Source organism: Acanthochromis polyacanthus, chromosome 1, assembly GCF_021347895.1.
Source record: "Acanthochromis polyacanthus isolate Apoly-LR-REF ecotype Palm Island chromosome 1, KAUST_Apoly_ChrSc, whole genome shotgun sequence".
Lineage (NCBI taxonomy): Eukaryota > Metazoa > Chordata > Actinopteri > Pomacentridae > Acanthochromis > Acanthochromis polyacanthus.
In genome coordinates, this window is record NC_067113.1 from 43,556,987 (window position 1) to 43,571,240 (window position 14,254).

Genomic DNA, 14,254 nt, shown 5'->3' on the forward strand with positions numbered 1-14,254 from the left:
TTAGAAATATTGGGTACACAACAAAGACAGCACATAATACCGACTTTTCTGTGATGTACATCTCCCTTTCACTAGTTGGTTCAGAGTATAGCGCTCGGGGAGTAGCTAACGTAAGTTTATAGTGATCTCGTCATAATAATGCTTGTTATCGTAATCTGGCGACTCTTGCCATCATAATCACGCAATAATACTTCTACAAAAATGTGTGCTCTGTGGAGGTTCTGGCCAGCTGAATATATTATGTTTTAGAGCCGTTTTATGATCGTAATTTTATGAAATATCATAAATGCCCGCCTAATTATAATACTGTATAATTAATACTGGGGTGCACACAATGAATAAGAGGTTTTAGTTCATTATGGACTAAAAAACAAGCTAATTGACAAGTCTGCTCGGATCTGGATCGTTATTCATGTATTCCTTGCATTCTATGTGAAAAATGATTTAGAATAATAAATTTAGTAGATAAAATATTATGATAAAATAGTTGTAAGCTAGACCTGATCTCCTGACCCTATTAATTAGAAGCATATAAACCTAGTTAGGGTTAATGCTCAAAACATAGAAAATAAATTATTTCGCTAGATTTAGCTTTCCTCATTTTTTAATGGGTGAATATTTTTGTTTGCTGAATTGAGCTAAATAATGAATACAACTGGCTTTATAACACCATGTAAAAAGAAAAAAAAAGAACAAGCAAGACACTGGCATCTTTTGTAGAAAAATGAAAAAATATTCTCATTTATTGAGGTAATTTTTTCTAGAAAAAAGTTGAGGTAACAATTTGCATAGTATAACTTCCATAAATTTACACACACATGTAGTAACCCAAATGCCAACAAATAACACCTCTGATGACGAACAAAAGCCAAGATGAAGTGTGCTTCGATTCCCCCCTCTGACAAATCAGAGGGACATAATTGAACATCTGTCGTGACCGCTGGTGGTGTTGAACAATCAGAACAAGTGGTTGAATAGAACTTCTGAAACAGTCAATGGCCTTGTTTTGTAAAACCTCTGAGAAGGATTGTATAGAAATACATTCATTATCTAAATGCTGGTCTGCGTGGGACTGCAGCTGAATTGATATGAACTATAAAAATAGATCTGCTTTGTCAATAAAAGGGCACTTTTCTAGTACAGTAGTATCCGTCTGGTTGGGGATGGTTACATTCTAGAGCAGAAAGATGGCAGCATTGAGCCAAAAATGATCCCTTTGGAAACTTCTTTTTTTTTTTATCCCCTTGGTAAAAGGAAGGAAGAAAAAATAAAAAAACAACCCAGCAAATGTTGAACCGTTTTGGAAATGCTGAGAGGTTTTTCCAAACACTTCCCCCGAGGCTTTGGCTTGCTTCAGACCCAGGAGGAATCAGAGTGAAAAGCAAAACGGCCTGCATTTCATGCGTGCAGATTTTGAACAACACTAAGTGAATAAAAACCATTTTATGTATAAAAAATTAGTGCATTTCTGGGAGGAAAAAGGGCCAAAGTGTAGCCAGCTGTTAAAAATCTTACCTGTCTAGAACACAGGGAGGCCATTTCTGAGTGAACGACGTTTTTACAACCCGACATCCAGTTCTGTGTCGACTATCTAAAGTGACTGAGAAACAATTTCATCTGATTTCAAACGAACAAACAGCATTTACAATCAACGAGCCACCGAAGAGAGGACACTTGTGTAGTCACGCCTGGCTGCTACTGGCTGATACTCAGTTTTGTTTTGTTTTTTATAAAATACAGCTGTACATAAATCACAAAAATCACCATTTCTTAAAAAAAATACCTACATATAAACACCATGTACAAGAAGTTCACAAAGCAGAACCGGATTTTAAAAAGTCCTCTTTCATTATTTAGAAAAATAGACTAAAAACAGCCATCCTTCCGTGGTAGAAAATGCCCAAAGAAAGAGAGGGAAGGGAGAAAGAGCGATAAGTGGGGCTGTGCTGAGTGGAGGATGAGGAGGAAGAGGAGGTGGTCCTATAGCGGCCGGTCTTTGTCCTGAGTTACTCGCTGTGTGTAGAAGAGGATGTAGGCCTGAGCTCGGCACACCTCCTCCACCGAACACACATTCAGCTTAGAGTCATTACAGTGAACCCAGAAGCCTGCAGGAGACGAGGAGGAGAAACGAGTGGAATATTAGCTAATTATGCAAGCAACTGTGGGGGAAAATTTCAAAAGTAAATATAAATACTGATGAGATGACCCCAATCCACAGTGAAGCCTCAGAACTGTCAAGGTTTATGGGGTTATTGCATAATGAAGTCAGTATTATACATCAGATGTCTTTGATTTTGAAAGTGGTTTTCTTTATTTATGTTTTTTGTCAGTTGTTTATGACAGGGGTGTCAAACATGCGGCCCATGGGCCAAAAGCGGCCCTCCAGAGGGTCCAATCCGGACCTCACAGTCTAAAAATTACAGAAGACATTAACCCTCGTGTCGTCCTGCGGGTCAAATTGATCCGTTTTAAAGTTTGAAAATGCGGAAATAAAAAAATCATTTTCACAGTGAAACTTCTCGTGTCCACATTTTCAACATTTTTGGAAAATCTTTGAACATTTTTTGGTGGAAAAATAAAGAAATGTTAAAAATGTTTCTTAAGAATATTCACAAAAAATCAACCAAAATCCAGCAAATTTTGCTGGATTTTGGCTGATTTTTTTGTGAATGTTCTTAATGTTCTTCTGTGGCCATTTTGTGCCCCTTTGTGGCTGTTTTCAGTCCTTTTGTGGTAATTTTAGGTGTTTTGCTGTCATTTTGCAACTTTTTGTAATTATTTTGTGTGTCTCTCATCCTTTTGTGTCCTTTCTACCCGTCTGTACCAGAAGTACAGATCAGTGGTGACCAAACTGAGACGGCTCTGATGCTACACTGGTTATTTTCTCAGCCTACTGAGTCCCAGAAGACGTCAGTGCAGCTGTAGTTCTGTCTTCTTGACAGTAAATAAACCCACACGGGACACACTTAGAGGTTAAATCCTGCAGCGTCTCACTCACCTCCTTCTGTGTTGTAGCAGTAGGCAGTGTAGTGGCCTGAGCCGAAGCCTTTCCCATGATGCATCACCACGGCGGAGAGTTCGTAGAGGAAGTGCTTTGGGCGTGGTGAGCCTGGAGAGCTGGGGCTGCTGGGACTGGGGCAGGGTAAGCCTTTGGGCGACGACTCCCGGCAGCAGTAGGACTCCATGTTGAGGAGCTGGTCGAAGCTGACGTGGACGCCGATCTTCTCCCGGTGGTTCCGCCCAGACCACCTGAGGACCAATCAGAGAGAGGAGAGTCAGCCAATGAGCTGTCAGTCTACAGCAGAGTACGAGTCACCACAGCTGAGCAGAACATCACTGCTAGGAAAGAAAACTATTCAGTCATATTAAAATATGCAGAAACACTTGCTGTGTTTGATCACAGAGTAAATACTGCCTGCTTGAACCAAATGTTTTGGACTGTTTTGTTAGTTTAACCTGATCTCAGCTTAAAGAGGAATTCATTAAGCTAGAGTTTATCGAATACTCTTCCTGGTTCTCACTGTTCCTGACAAATGGTGGGAGGGAGGAGCTTTACGGACTGATACGTCTCTAATAAAACAAATTAAGCATCAATCGCATCATTTTTAAATTCCTTGTACAAGGTTTCTGCAGAAAGCAGCCAAAGTTAATGCTTTTTAATGCCATTTTAATGCTATACTGTAAAATTTTAATGCCGTGACTATGAAATCAACAGCTTACATGGGTTTGTTTTTTGTAAAAGATGATTTTTATATGAAAACTGTCCCTTCATTTCACTATTTCTGAATCCGAAAACCACCCACGGGCTGCAGTCATTCTCTGAATTCCACGTTTTCTCCTTTAATTTTTGCTGGAATTTGCATTTCCCGATTTCCCAGCTCTCCTCCACTTTCCAAACATGCAGTTTCTGACAATTGTACCCAACCAGCCGGAACAATTGTCGCAATGCTTCGGCATGTTTATGCAGATGCACACATCTGACAAATCGCTGTCTGTAAATATATATTATTGTAATTGTGACGGCCACAGGACTTGGAGTCAGTATGTTTGTTTTCCTGTGTCCTGTCTTTGCTTTTCATTTTAGATCCTGGCCTGCCTGCCCCTCCCTCCTCTCACCTCTGCTGTTCAGCAGAGCAGCAGATCTTTCTGCCTGCCCCTCCCTTTCATTATTCAAGATTGGCTTCACCTGCTGGGGGCTTTTAAAAGCAGGTTGAATCCAAGATGGTTTTTTTTCCTCCCGTCCCGGATGGCAGGTGCCTGCCAGGCACTCTTCTTGATTTTGGTTTGGATTTGATTATGTTGGGTTTAGCTTGGGTTATTTCTTGGTTGAGTTCTTTAATAAATTAATTTTATTGTTTAAAAGTTGTCACTGTGTCGACCTCCTTTTTTGTTATGCTCTACAACGAGCTGGGCATAACATAATCGAATATTTCTCTTGAAAATTGCAGAAAGAATTTTTAATGCCACTGACAATCAAATTTAATGATTTTTAATGCCATCAGTTTCATGACTATTAATGCTTTTAAATGCTCTGCAGAAACCCTGTTGTAAAAGCAGCCTCCATTACTAGAGCTTTTTCTTGGTCTGGTGCTGATGAGCACCGTTCCGTTAAATCAGGAGGATTCTAATCAAATGAGCTGTGAGTGACTCAGGTGTAACATGGTCTTACCTGAAGCGTTTGAGGTGAAGTCGGAGGACCTGAGGCAGTTTGTGGACCATCAGCTGTTTCTGTGCTTCGGTCAGGATGACTGGTTTGGAGGAGGTCCGTCGTCTGGCAGCTGCAAACACGAGGAGTAAGTTAACACACCGTACAAACATTACTCCACTGAGCGTGAAAGCTCTACTCTGCACGGTGACATTACAGCGAGGGTGCTGCAGCAGATCACAGAAGCTGTAATCACAGCTTTAATTAATCTTGGTGAAATGTAATCATCACATTTCTTAGCGGGAGCAGTTCATTTTTTGGATCAGAATTTAAACTGTGACCCAAAACCCACCTGAGGTTGTTGAAGGTGGGTTCAGGTGCAGAAAATCTACAAAATATCAACAAAAATTCAAGGACTAAGCACCTAAATCAGGCTGAAGTGAAGGCTGTGTTTACATAGAGCAGAGAGAAGACAAATGTGCACGTCAGGTCAAGATGTATCCAATTCATTCTACTTTTGTTTTGATCATATAATGTACTATAACTGTGTAGTGCATGAAATAGATTCTTCAGTTCTCTTTTCTTCTAGCCACGGTTGCATTTTCGCCATAGATGCAGTGGACATACATGGCTTTGTTTTGTTTCTTTCATTCTATTTTTTGTAAACGATTCGCTCTTTTTTTTTTCTATATTTGATCTTACAAGGTTAAAGGTAATAGTCACTTCTTGATGCTAGCTCCTCATCTATTTGTGACCAAAATAGACTTCCTGTGATAAAATTAGATTAAACCCTTATAATTTCACTTTAATCGTTTGGATTTTGTCCAAAGCGACATGCAAAGTCTTAGAAAAAGTGCACCAGAACCAAAAGCCTCAAGGCTGCAGGCACACGGAAAGCAAACAACCTACCATATTTTCCGCACCATGAGGCGCATCGGATTGAAAGGCGCAGACTCAATTACGGGGTTTATTTCTGTACTTAAGCCATATATAAGGCGTACCGTATTATTGGGCGCATGCTAAAACAAGGAAACGGAAGCAAAACAGTGAGTTTGGTTGAACTTTATTCTACTACGTATTTAAAAATACACTCACATTATTTTTTGATCAATCTTTTGTTACAAATCCATCAAAGTCCACATCTTCTGTATCTGAATTGAACAGCTGGGCAATTTCGACGTCAAACATGCCGGGTTCACTCTCGTCATTGTCGGAGTCAGTCTCGTTGCCGGGTGGCTGTTCAGCAATGATGCCGGCTTTCGCGAAAGCTCGGACAATAATCAGTACTGTACGTAACTTTATGTAATGATCTCTAATAGGTTTATCACTGCCAGCATGTGTAGTGTGCATTACGTCCCTATGTCGGGAGGAAATGGACCGACAGTCAGATTTTGGAACTCAGTGCACACATAAGCCGCACCGGGTTAAAAGGCGCACTGTCGATTTTTGAGAAAATTAAAGGCTTTTAAGTGCGCCTTATAGTGCAGAAAATACAGTATTCTAAAAAGGAGAAATAAATCGACAGCTTTTCATTCCACTCAATAGTTATGACGATCACGTTCCATTATTTTTTATGTCTCTGAGGTGAATGTTAGTTCAATAAAAGCGTGCAGCTCATTGAACTCACAGTTACACTGATCGCAGGCGTAGATGTTTCCCTCCAGCGCTTCGGTCTCGGTGAACTTGGCCAACATTTCCGTCAGATGGCAAGAAGCCTGAGAGGCCGACTCCCTGCTATTACTGTGGTAGCGCTCAGGAAACTCCAGAGACAGATCCCAGAATGGCTCCACGGTGTTGGAGCGATGGTCACAAGCCAGACACGTTACCTGCAGACGAAGGGGGGGAAAGATGAAGAAACAAACAGGTTATAGTGGATAGAGTAGAAGCACTGTAATCTTTCATTTCCAACTGTGACGGTGAGGAAATAAATCTTTAATGATTATAAACTCTTTCCATCATGTGTGCTCTTCTTCTCTGTCTAAACTACGACTACAAATATGATGATTTTCATGCATTTGACTTTTTTTTCTGGTACAGTGTCGCTGCCTTTGTCAGCCGCAGGCGAAAGAAGTCTGATTCAGAGACGTGTTGAACAACCAGAGAGCCGAGACACCTCAGAACCTTCACACAGGCGTCTATTGAGGAGGAGCAGGTGTCACAGTGTGTGCTCAGACTCTGCAAGTAGACACTAATCGCTTGTCCTCCAGCTCCCTACATGCTCCTCCACTGATCGCTGGAAGTGATAGAACCTACAGCTGTTTAGCATCGTGTCCGTACGTCCAAACGCAGTCGTCTGTGTTAGTGGCAAGTACAACAACACAAGCAGGGCTGCAACTATTTACTGTCATGATTGCCGATTAATCATCAAATTTTCTGAAAGGTGACCAAAAAAATAGCAGTTGCAATTTCTCACAAAGTAAGGAGCCTGTTTAATCATCAACAGTCCAAGATCTTAAACTCGGAGCGTCAAACATGCGGCCCGTGGGCCAAAAGCGGTCCTCCAGAGGGTCCAATCCAGCCCTCAAAAAGTAAACATTACAGAGAAGGCATCAACTGCAGAGTGTAAAGTAGTTAAACTATGAATTTAAAATAATTTCTAAACCATGACAAGTTGTTTTGATCATAAACTAAAATACCAGACTGTTCTTTTGTCATTTTGTGTTTAAATTTTTCTTGTCTTTTTGTCTTCTTTTGTCATTTGTCTCATGTTTCTGTCGTTTTTTTTTCTCATTTGTGTCGTTTGGTGTTTCCTTTTGTCTCGCTATTTTTTTGTTGTTTTGTTTCGTGGTTTTGTCATTTTATGTCTTGTGTCATTTGTGTAATTTCTTATCTCATTTTTGTCATTTGTCCATTTTTTCGTTGCTTTGTAACTTTTTTGGCAAATTTTTGTCTCTTTTGTTTTCTTTCATGTCGTTTGTCTCATTTCTTGTTATTTTGTTCCTCTCTCACTGTTTTGCGTCTTATTTTTGTGAAATTTTCTCGTTTTTGTTGTTTTTTTTGTCTTTTTTTGTCTGATTTTTGACATTTTGATCAAAAAGTAAAATACTACCCCATTCAGTGCCAGATACCTGTGACTAAATGTTGTGTTTCTTTGTAAAAAAAAAAAAAAAACAAAACTGATCTGTAAGTTCAAAATAAGAGTTTGACGCCCCTGTCTTAAAGTACTCAGTTTGGTATTATACAGGACCCCCCACAAAAAGAAAAAAGGGAAAACAGTGTATTTAACAAAAAAAGTAAATCCTGAACTAACTGTGATTGTGTTTTTCCAACTAAAGACGTGTTTTTAATGGAATCTATCTGTCCATGTGTTATTATTTTGACAGCTGTTTTAGTCCAGCAAATAAAGTCGACGGATTACATTTGCACCACATGTGTAACCGATCTAGATCATAATATTTATCTAACATTTTCTCTGATTAATGGTCAATAAGCAGCAGTTTCAAAAGTTTGGATAAGAATAAAAACAACATCATAAAGTACGCCCAAGTCAACCCTTGAAATAAACTCATGTCGCTGTGGAAAGCTTAACCAGCATGAAGTGATAAGAAACCTATTAAGGCCTTTTTGTAATCTGAATTATTTACCCTCCTGTTGTCAAAACTGACCCGTTTTAAAGCTTGAAAATGTGGGGAAAAAATATATTTTCACAGGGAAACTTCTGATGTCCACATTTTCGACATTTTTGGGAAATCTTTGAACATTTCTGGGTGGAAAAAAAGAAATGTTAAAAATGTTTCTCAAGAAAATATTAGAAGTTTTACTGATACATATTTAATCACTTTAGATATTTTTAGGATTTGTTTGAACATTTTTACCCATTTTTTGAAAATATTAAGAATTTTCTTGCCAATTTTTTTTTTTTTTTAAATTAAACTTCTCAGTGAAACTTTTAAGGAAATATTGGAGTGTCCTTCCTGAAGGTTTTGTAAATTTTCAGAAATTTGGGGAATTTTTTTGCTGAATTTGCTGAAACGAAGCTTAGGATGACTGCTCAGGGATTGCTTACTAAAAGTGATTAGACTGTGTGTGTGTGTGTGTGTGTGTGTGTGTGTGTGTGTGTGTGTGTGTGTGTGTGTGTGTGTGTGTGTGTGTGTGTGATGTGTGAGTGTGTACCTGGCTGAGCAGCTGGCCGTGGAAGATGGTGTTGACCACACTGAGCACCTGCTTGATGAGTCGTTTCTGTGGTACGCCTGCGGTGGTTGTGTGCTTGCCGGTGCTCTCCAGCTCGTGCTGCACTTTATCCAGCAGCTCACACAGGAACTCCTGAGCGTCCTGCTGAGCGTAGCCCCTGAACGCCGGGATCAGCTGCCACACCGAGTGGAGCATGGCGAAAGGCGAGACCAGCGCCCACTTGCCCGACCACATGACCTGGAACAAGGTGTGCAGCTCGTGGCAGAGAGAGATGTGCTTTGAGCTGGGCTCTTTGGGTTGGATCAGCTCCATGCTACGGGCCCTAGAGGCCCCGCCGCTCAGCCCCACGCCACAGCCTGAGCTGGTCTGGAGTCCCTTCCTCTGGGCCATGGGGGACTGCGATGAGGCCTTCCCTGCCAGCTGGCCGTGGACGGCGGACGCCAGCAGCTCCAGAGCCTGGGTCAGATCCAGACGCAGAAAGCACTCCCTGAAGACATGCAAGTGACTCAAAACCTGCAGGATGGAGTTCATATAACAGGTGTTTCCTAAGTTTCTCAGGCCTGTCACTCCAGGAGTGACTGTGGGACGCCGTTTGAATGGTGAGCCCCCCTGTTTGGTACTCTGCTTACGGCGGACCGGGGTGTGGGGAGTACGAGAGGTGGATGAGGGTGTTTTGGGCTTAGATTTGGTAGTAGAAGACCGGCTCCGGCGTTTGGGAGACGGCTCAACCTTTTTCGTTCGTCCAGCTTTCTTGGGTGTAGCAGCGGCAGGGCTCTGAGTCCGTGGTCTGCGCTTGACAGATGGGGATGTGGAGGTTTTTGTCTTGTTGCGTGTCCTGCGAGAGGTTGGTGTTGTGATTGCCGCTTCCGCAACTCTGTGGCTTTTCCGACGCAAGCGACGAGACTTCCTGAGAGGAGCGTTCTCAAGCTCCTCCTGTAGCTGCCTCTTTAGAGCTCGTCTCCTCTCCCTGGCCTCCCTCTTCTGCTCCTCCTCCTCCTCTCTCTTCCTCTCTTCTTCCTCTCTCTTCTTTCCGCATTCAGTCAGGCCAAACCAAAAGCGGAAGATGCGTCCCATCAGCGCCCTGCGGCGATGCCAGAGGGCAGTAAACATTCTGTCCTCGTCTTTCAGCTGTAGCTCGCGGGCTCCGGACGGCATGAGGGCGTCTGGGGCAGCGCTGGCAGAGCGGAGGGTCCGCCCGCTGCGGGTGGTAACCTCATAGCGCTGGCTCTGGATGGCGCTGAGCGTACTACGGAGCAGCTTGAGGTCTCCGGTGGCGTTATCATTCAGAACATAGTCGTCACACAAGTAACAAAACACATAAAGTTCATTAACCTCCATAGCCAATGGATGCCCCTGCTGCTGGAAGTGCTGCAAAGCGTGTTCCTCAATGTACCGCCCACATGCCACATGAGCACAGCCGAGGCAGGCCCATATAGACTCGGTGGTGTTGCAGTCGACACAGTGCCACTTCTGTGGGTTGAGGATGGAGTGGTCTGGGGCCAGCCGCAGCCGCCCCACATGCTTACACCTGTCCATTCCACACGGCTGCCCGCCCAGCTGGCTGGCTGTCAGTCAATAACTGACTGTCTGTGTGCGAGTCTGTGTGTGTGTGTCAACGCTTCACACTGGCTTCATATCACCATGGTAACCATGGTGAGCTTAGAAACAGGACCCTCCCAGGGCATGGTGGTGTTGTCTAGAGGGAAGAGAGAGCAGATCAGGTATATCACGATGAATAAAGAGCAGCTGCAGGAAAATTAAAGTGGATCTGTCCAAACATGCTACTAGATTTACAATGCCATTTATTTTATATTACTATATGTTCAGATTGTTTGACTGTCTTCTCTTACACACCAAATGCATATTTGAAAAGGCATAGTTCGTGTATTTTTACATTTTACCACCCTGCCCTTTTACTAGATTAACTGTGGAACAAAATAATTATCTCAAAGCATTTACATCCCACCTCCAATGACTCTGTTTTATGGGGCAATAGCTACAGACAATAAACTGAGGCAGATTGCCAGGTGGCAAGTAGACCTTGATATTTCCTAACAGCACCAACAGTAAAATAACTGGTTATAAGCATGACTGTACTGAGAACTGCCAGGCACAGCTATTCAAAACCAGAAAGGTGTCTCAGATATGGACGTAAAATTGTCAACTTGACAAACGAAACAGTAATTAAGAAATAAAAGCTCGTTTGGCAGACAAAGAAGAACACCTCAGCTCAACTCAAAACCCCACAATCAATCTCCACACAACCTTTTCTGGCTTCTTTCACTTCCTTCAGGGTTGGTGTACCTCAGCTGAGAAAGTGGGGCTCCTTGAGTGTGCTGAGCCCCATCGACCCCCCCACTGAGGTCAAAGAAGCAAGATTATCCAACAAAAGGGGGTCTGAGCTTGCAAAGTAGTGCACCCTTTGTCCGGGTACAGGACTACCTTAGGGAGGGGAAATGAAAGAGGGGAAGCCTAGGAAAATACCACGCAAAGAAAAACCCTTGGCAACAGAGAGGTGAAGTGTTGAAGGGTGTAGAGATGATGGGCGAACAGGGAGATCAGAATATAGTTTCTAATGGGGCTACAGAATATTTTGAGAATATCACATCAACACTGCGATGTAAAGTAACTCAAACACATAATGTGACAACTTTTTTTCTTAATAATGTTAATAAAGTCTAAGTTGCACAGATGTAATGTTCGATGACTATTCCACAAGAGAAGCCCGTTCACAGAGTTTCTTAGCCCCTCTGTTGTCCAAAAAATATTGTTTCTTTGTCTGAAAAAAAATCTGCAAACAAATTCCCCAAATTTCTAAAAATCTGCAAAACTTTCAAGAAGAAAATTCCAATAATTCCTTAAAAAATTCCCTTAAAAGTTTTGTTTAGTATTTTCACAAAATGAGTAAAAATCTTCCAAAAAAATCCTAAAAATACCTAAAGTGATTCCATATATATCAGTAAAACTTTTAATATTTTCTTTAAGAACATTCACATAAAAAAAAAAAAATCAACCAACTTCATTGGATTTGGGTTGATTTTTTTGTGAATGTTCTTAAGAATAATGTTTAACATTTCTTTTTTTCCCCACCAAAAAATATTTAAAGATTTTCCAAAAATGTTGAAATTGTGGACATCAGAAGTTTCACTGTGAAAATATTTTTTCCCCACATTTTTAAACTTTAAAACGGGTCAAATTTGACCCGCAGAACAACATGAGGGTTAAACTTAATTTACTTAGTTTGACAACCTAAGTATTTAAATCAGCAACACAGAGCTCTGTATGACAAATGCAAAATAAGACCTGTCCGCCATCCAAAGCAAAAAAAAAATGTTTTGGATGCCTTTGCCAACACCTGGTAAGTCATTGGAGAGTGATTTGAGACAGCTTTGATCAATTTTATGAAACTATTTTGTATTTTTAACAGAAATGGACTCTTTAAATCACCCCAATCACTGGAGAATGATTAATTCTTACATTATAACTGAGTTATTCAGTTATAACGAAAATCTCCGCAGCCCGTCTCTAACTCTTCTGTGTTTTTCCTTCATTTCATAAATCACGTTTTAAAAGCACAACAGAAAGCTTCAAAACAGGCGTTTGTTTACCAGTTATAATGCAGGAGTGGGCGTGTTTATTCAATAAGAGTTCATCAGATTGTGCAGCCGCTGGGATATAAATAAGATCCCCATGCTGTCACGGATCCAACACAGATCCTGCTGAGGTGCTAACGAACCTAAGAGTCCAGTTAAGACTGCTAAATGTAGAAATTGAAATCCCATCACGGAGGACTTTCAGGCGGCATCACGAAGAGCAATAAAGATTCAGGAATAACGTGGCACTTTGCTGTCAGAGCTCCAGCTTCCACATCTCGTTAAAGATTGCCCACATCATAGCTGAGCAATCAGAGCAGAGATTGAGGAACAATGCGTCCGAGTTGATGTGTAGCGAAAGGAGTGGCGGTGACTCTTGGGAGAGTTTTTTCCACGGTTTCTCGTGTCACCGAAGTTTTATCAGTGAAGTTAGCGCGCTTTGCCTGCGTCGTCCTTGTGGCTGCATGGTCCTAAGTGGCTCAACAGCACCCAGCCTCCCGCTCACTCAGTAAATAAGCCCCAACTAAACTCAAACACACATCGTAGGCTTTCAGCAAACTGCACGATCCGACAGCAAAACCACACGAGCTGTACTGTTTGTCTGAAACAGCCCAACTTTACAAGTTATGTCTCCGCAGCTACGGTTAGCCAGCTGTGCTAGCGCGTAATTGATAGCCATGTAGATTACAAAATAATGAAATCCTCTTAAAAAGGAGCCCTAAACCACACCATAAATCTCTCAAATAACGCTCTAAAATAGCTTAAAATCCACGCCGAGCACACGCGAACACGATTAGCCTGAGCGACGTTGTCCGTTTATATTATATTTATTCTGGAGATTAGTGCCCTTGCTGCTAACGTTAGCCTAGCATGCTAACCTTCATTAGCCAGCCAGGCTAGCAGCGATAATCCCAACAAGTTCATGCCGGAGGTCGGCGCCCAGCGTCGGGTTCGGCTTTCGGGACCAACCTGGTGGAGGTGTCTCAACGAGAACAAACGTATCTTCAGCTGCAGTGTTACAAACGTGCTGTGAAAGAGTCGTGATAGAAAGGAAAAGAGCATACCGAGCCTCTCCGTCACGGCAGTAACTCCTCTGTTTCTGAAATGATCGCCATCTTGTCAGTGCCTGTCGCGTGGTGTCGGCTCGAGCGCGTCCGCGATACGTGACGTTGTTGTTGTTGTTTGTGGTGATGATGAGATGATGATGATGATGATGATGATGATGATGATAAAGATGAAGGCAAGCTTGCTTATTAACTTCTGCTAAAGCTGTATTACAGGTGTTGTTGTTTTGTTATTTTTATTGCACTGTCAGACTGAATGTTTGTTTTGATGTGGTTATAATAATTTCTCCACATGTTCAACAATCCTGTCAAGTAAAAGTCACATATTTTATTGTTTCACACAAGAAAAAAAAACACATTTATTGATATCGTACCTTCTTATACACAGAGGTCAATCAGTGTTCTCTTTAGGTACAGCCAATAAACATTATTAACAAACTGAAATTTCTTACGAAAAATAAGTTCAATTTCAGCAATACTATGCCTCAGTTTATCATTTACACATTACAATTTACACATCACAGAGCGTCTACAAAGGCACAAAACATTTAGTCACGGGCATCTGGAACAAAATGATGTAGTATTTTACTTCATGATCAAAACGACAAAAGTCTGACAAAAAAAGACAAAAAACAACAAAGCAAGACAAAATTGCACTAAAATGAGATGTAAAATAATAAAGACGAGACACAAAATGACAAAAAAATGAGACAAATGAAACGACACAAAACAACAAAAATGGCAAAAATTTAGACAAACAGTTGCAAAGCGGCTAAAAAATGAACAAATGACACAAACGAGACAAAAGACACAAAACGATA

General features: G+C 41.5%; 1 protein-coding gene across 2 annotated transcripts; it reads right to left on the bottom strand.

Annotated features, from left to right (window-relative positions):
- Positions 1–710: 710 nt before the first annotated feature.
- usp44 (ubiquitin specific peptidase 44) lies at positions 711–13,550 on the bottom strand. Of its 2 annotated transcripts, XM_051948080.1 has the most exons (7): positions 13,434–13,516; positions 13,248–13,351; positions 8,759–10,472; positions 6,273–6,471; positions 4,670–4,778; positions 2,999–3,249; positions 711–2,105 (listed from the first exon to the last, which is right to left on the bottom strand). In XM_051948080.1, exons 3-7 carry the CDS (start codon positions 10,310–10,312, stop codon positions 1,981–1,983), a joined length of 2,238 nt encoding a protein of 745 aa, XP_051804040.1. In that variant the 5' UTR covers positions 10,313–10,472; positions 13,248–13,351; positions 13,434–13,516; the 3' UTR covers positions 711–1,980. The 2 variants fall into 2 exon arrangements, with proteins under 2 accessions (XP_051804040.1, XP_051804044.1); XM_051948084.1 differs by lacking the exon at positions 13,248–13,351 and having other exon boundaries at positions 13,434–13,550.
- Between the last annotated feature and the right edge of the window lie 704 nt (positions 13,551–14,254).

Coding starts and splice junctions, on each gene's coding strand:
- usp44 (XM_051948084.1), bottom strand. CDS start 10,312: ATGGACAGGTGTAAGCATGTGGGGCGGCTGCGGCTGGCCCCAGACCAC. Junction 6,472..8,758: donor ACGGCCAGCTGCTCAGCCAG/GTACACACTCAC, acceptor CTTCGTCTGCAG/GTAACGTGTCTGGCTTGTGA. Junction 3,250..4,669: donor CTTCACCTCAAACGCTTCAG/GTAAGACCATGT, acceptor ATTGGTCCTCAG/GTGGTCTGGGCGGAACCACC.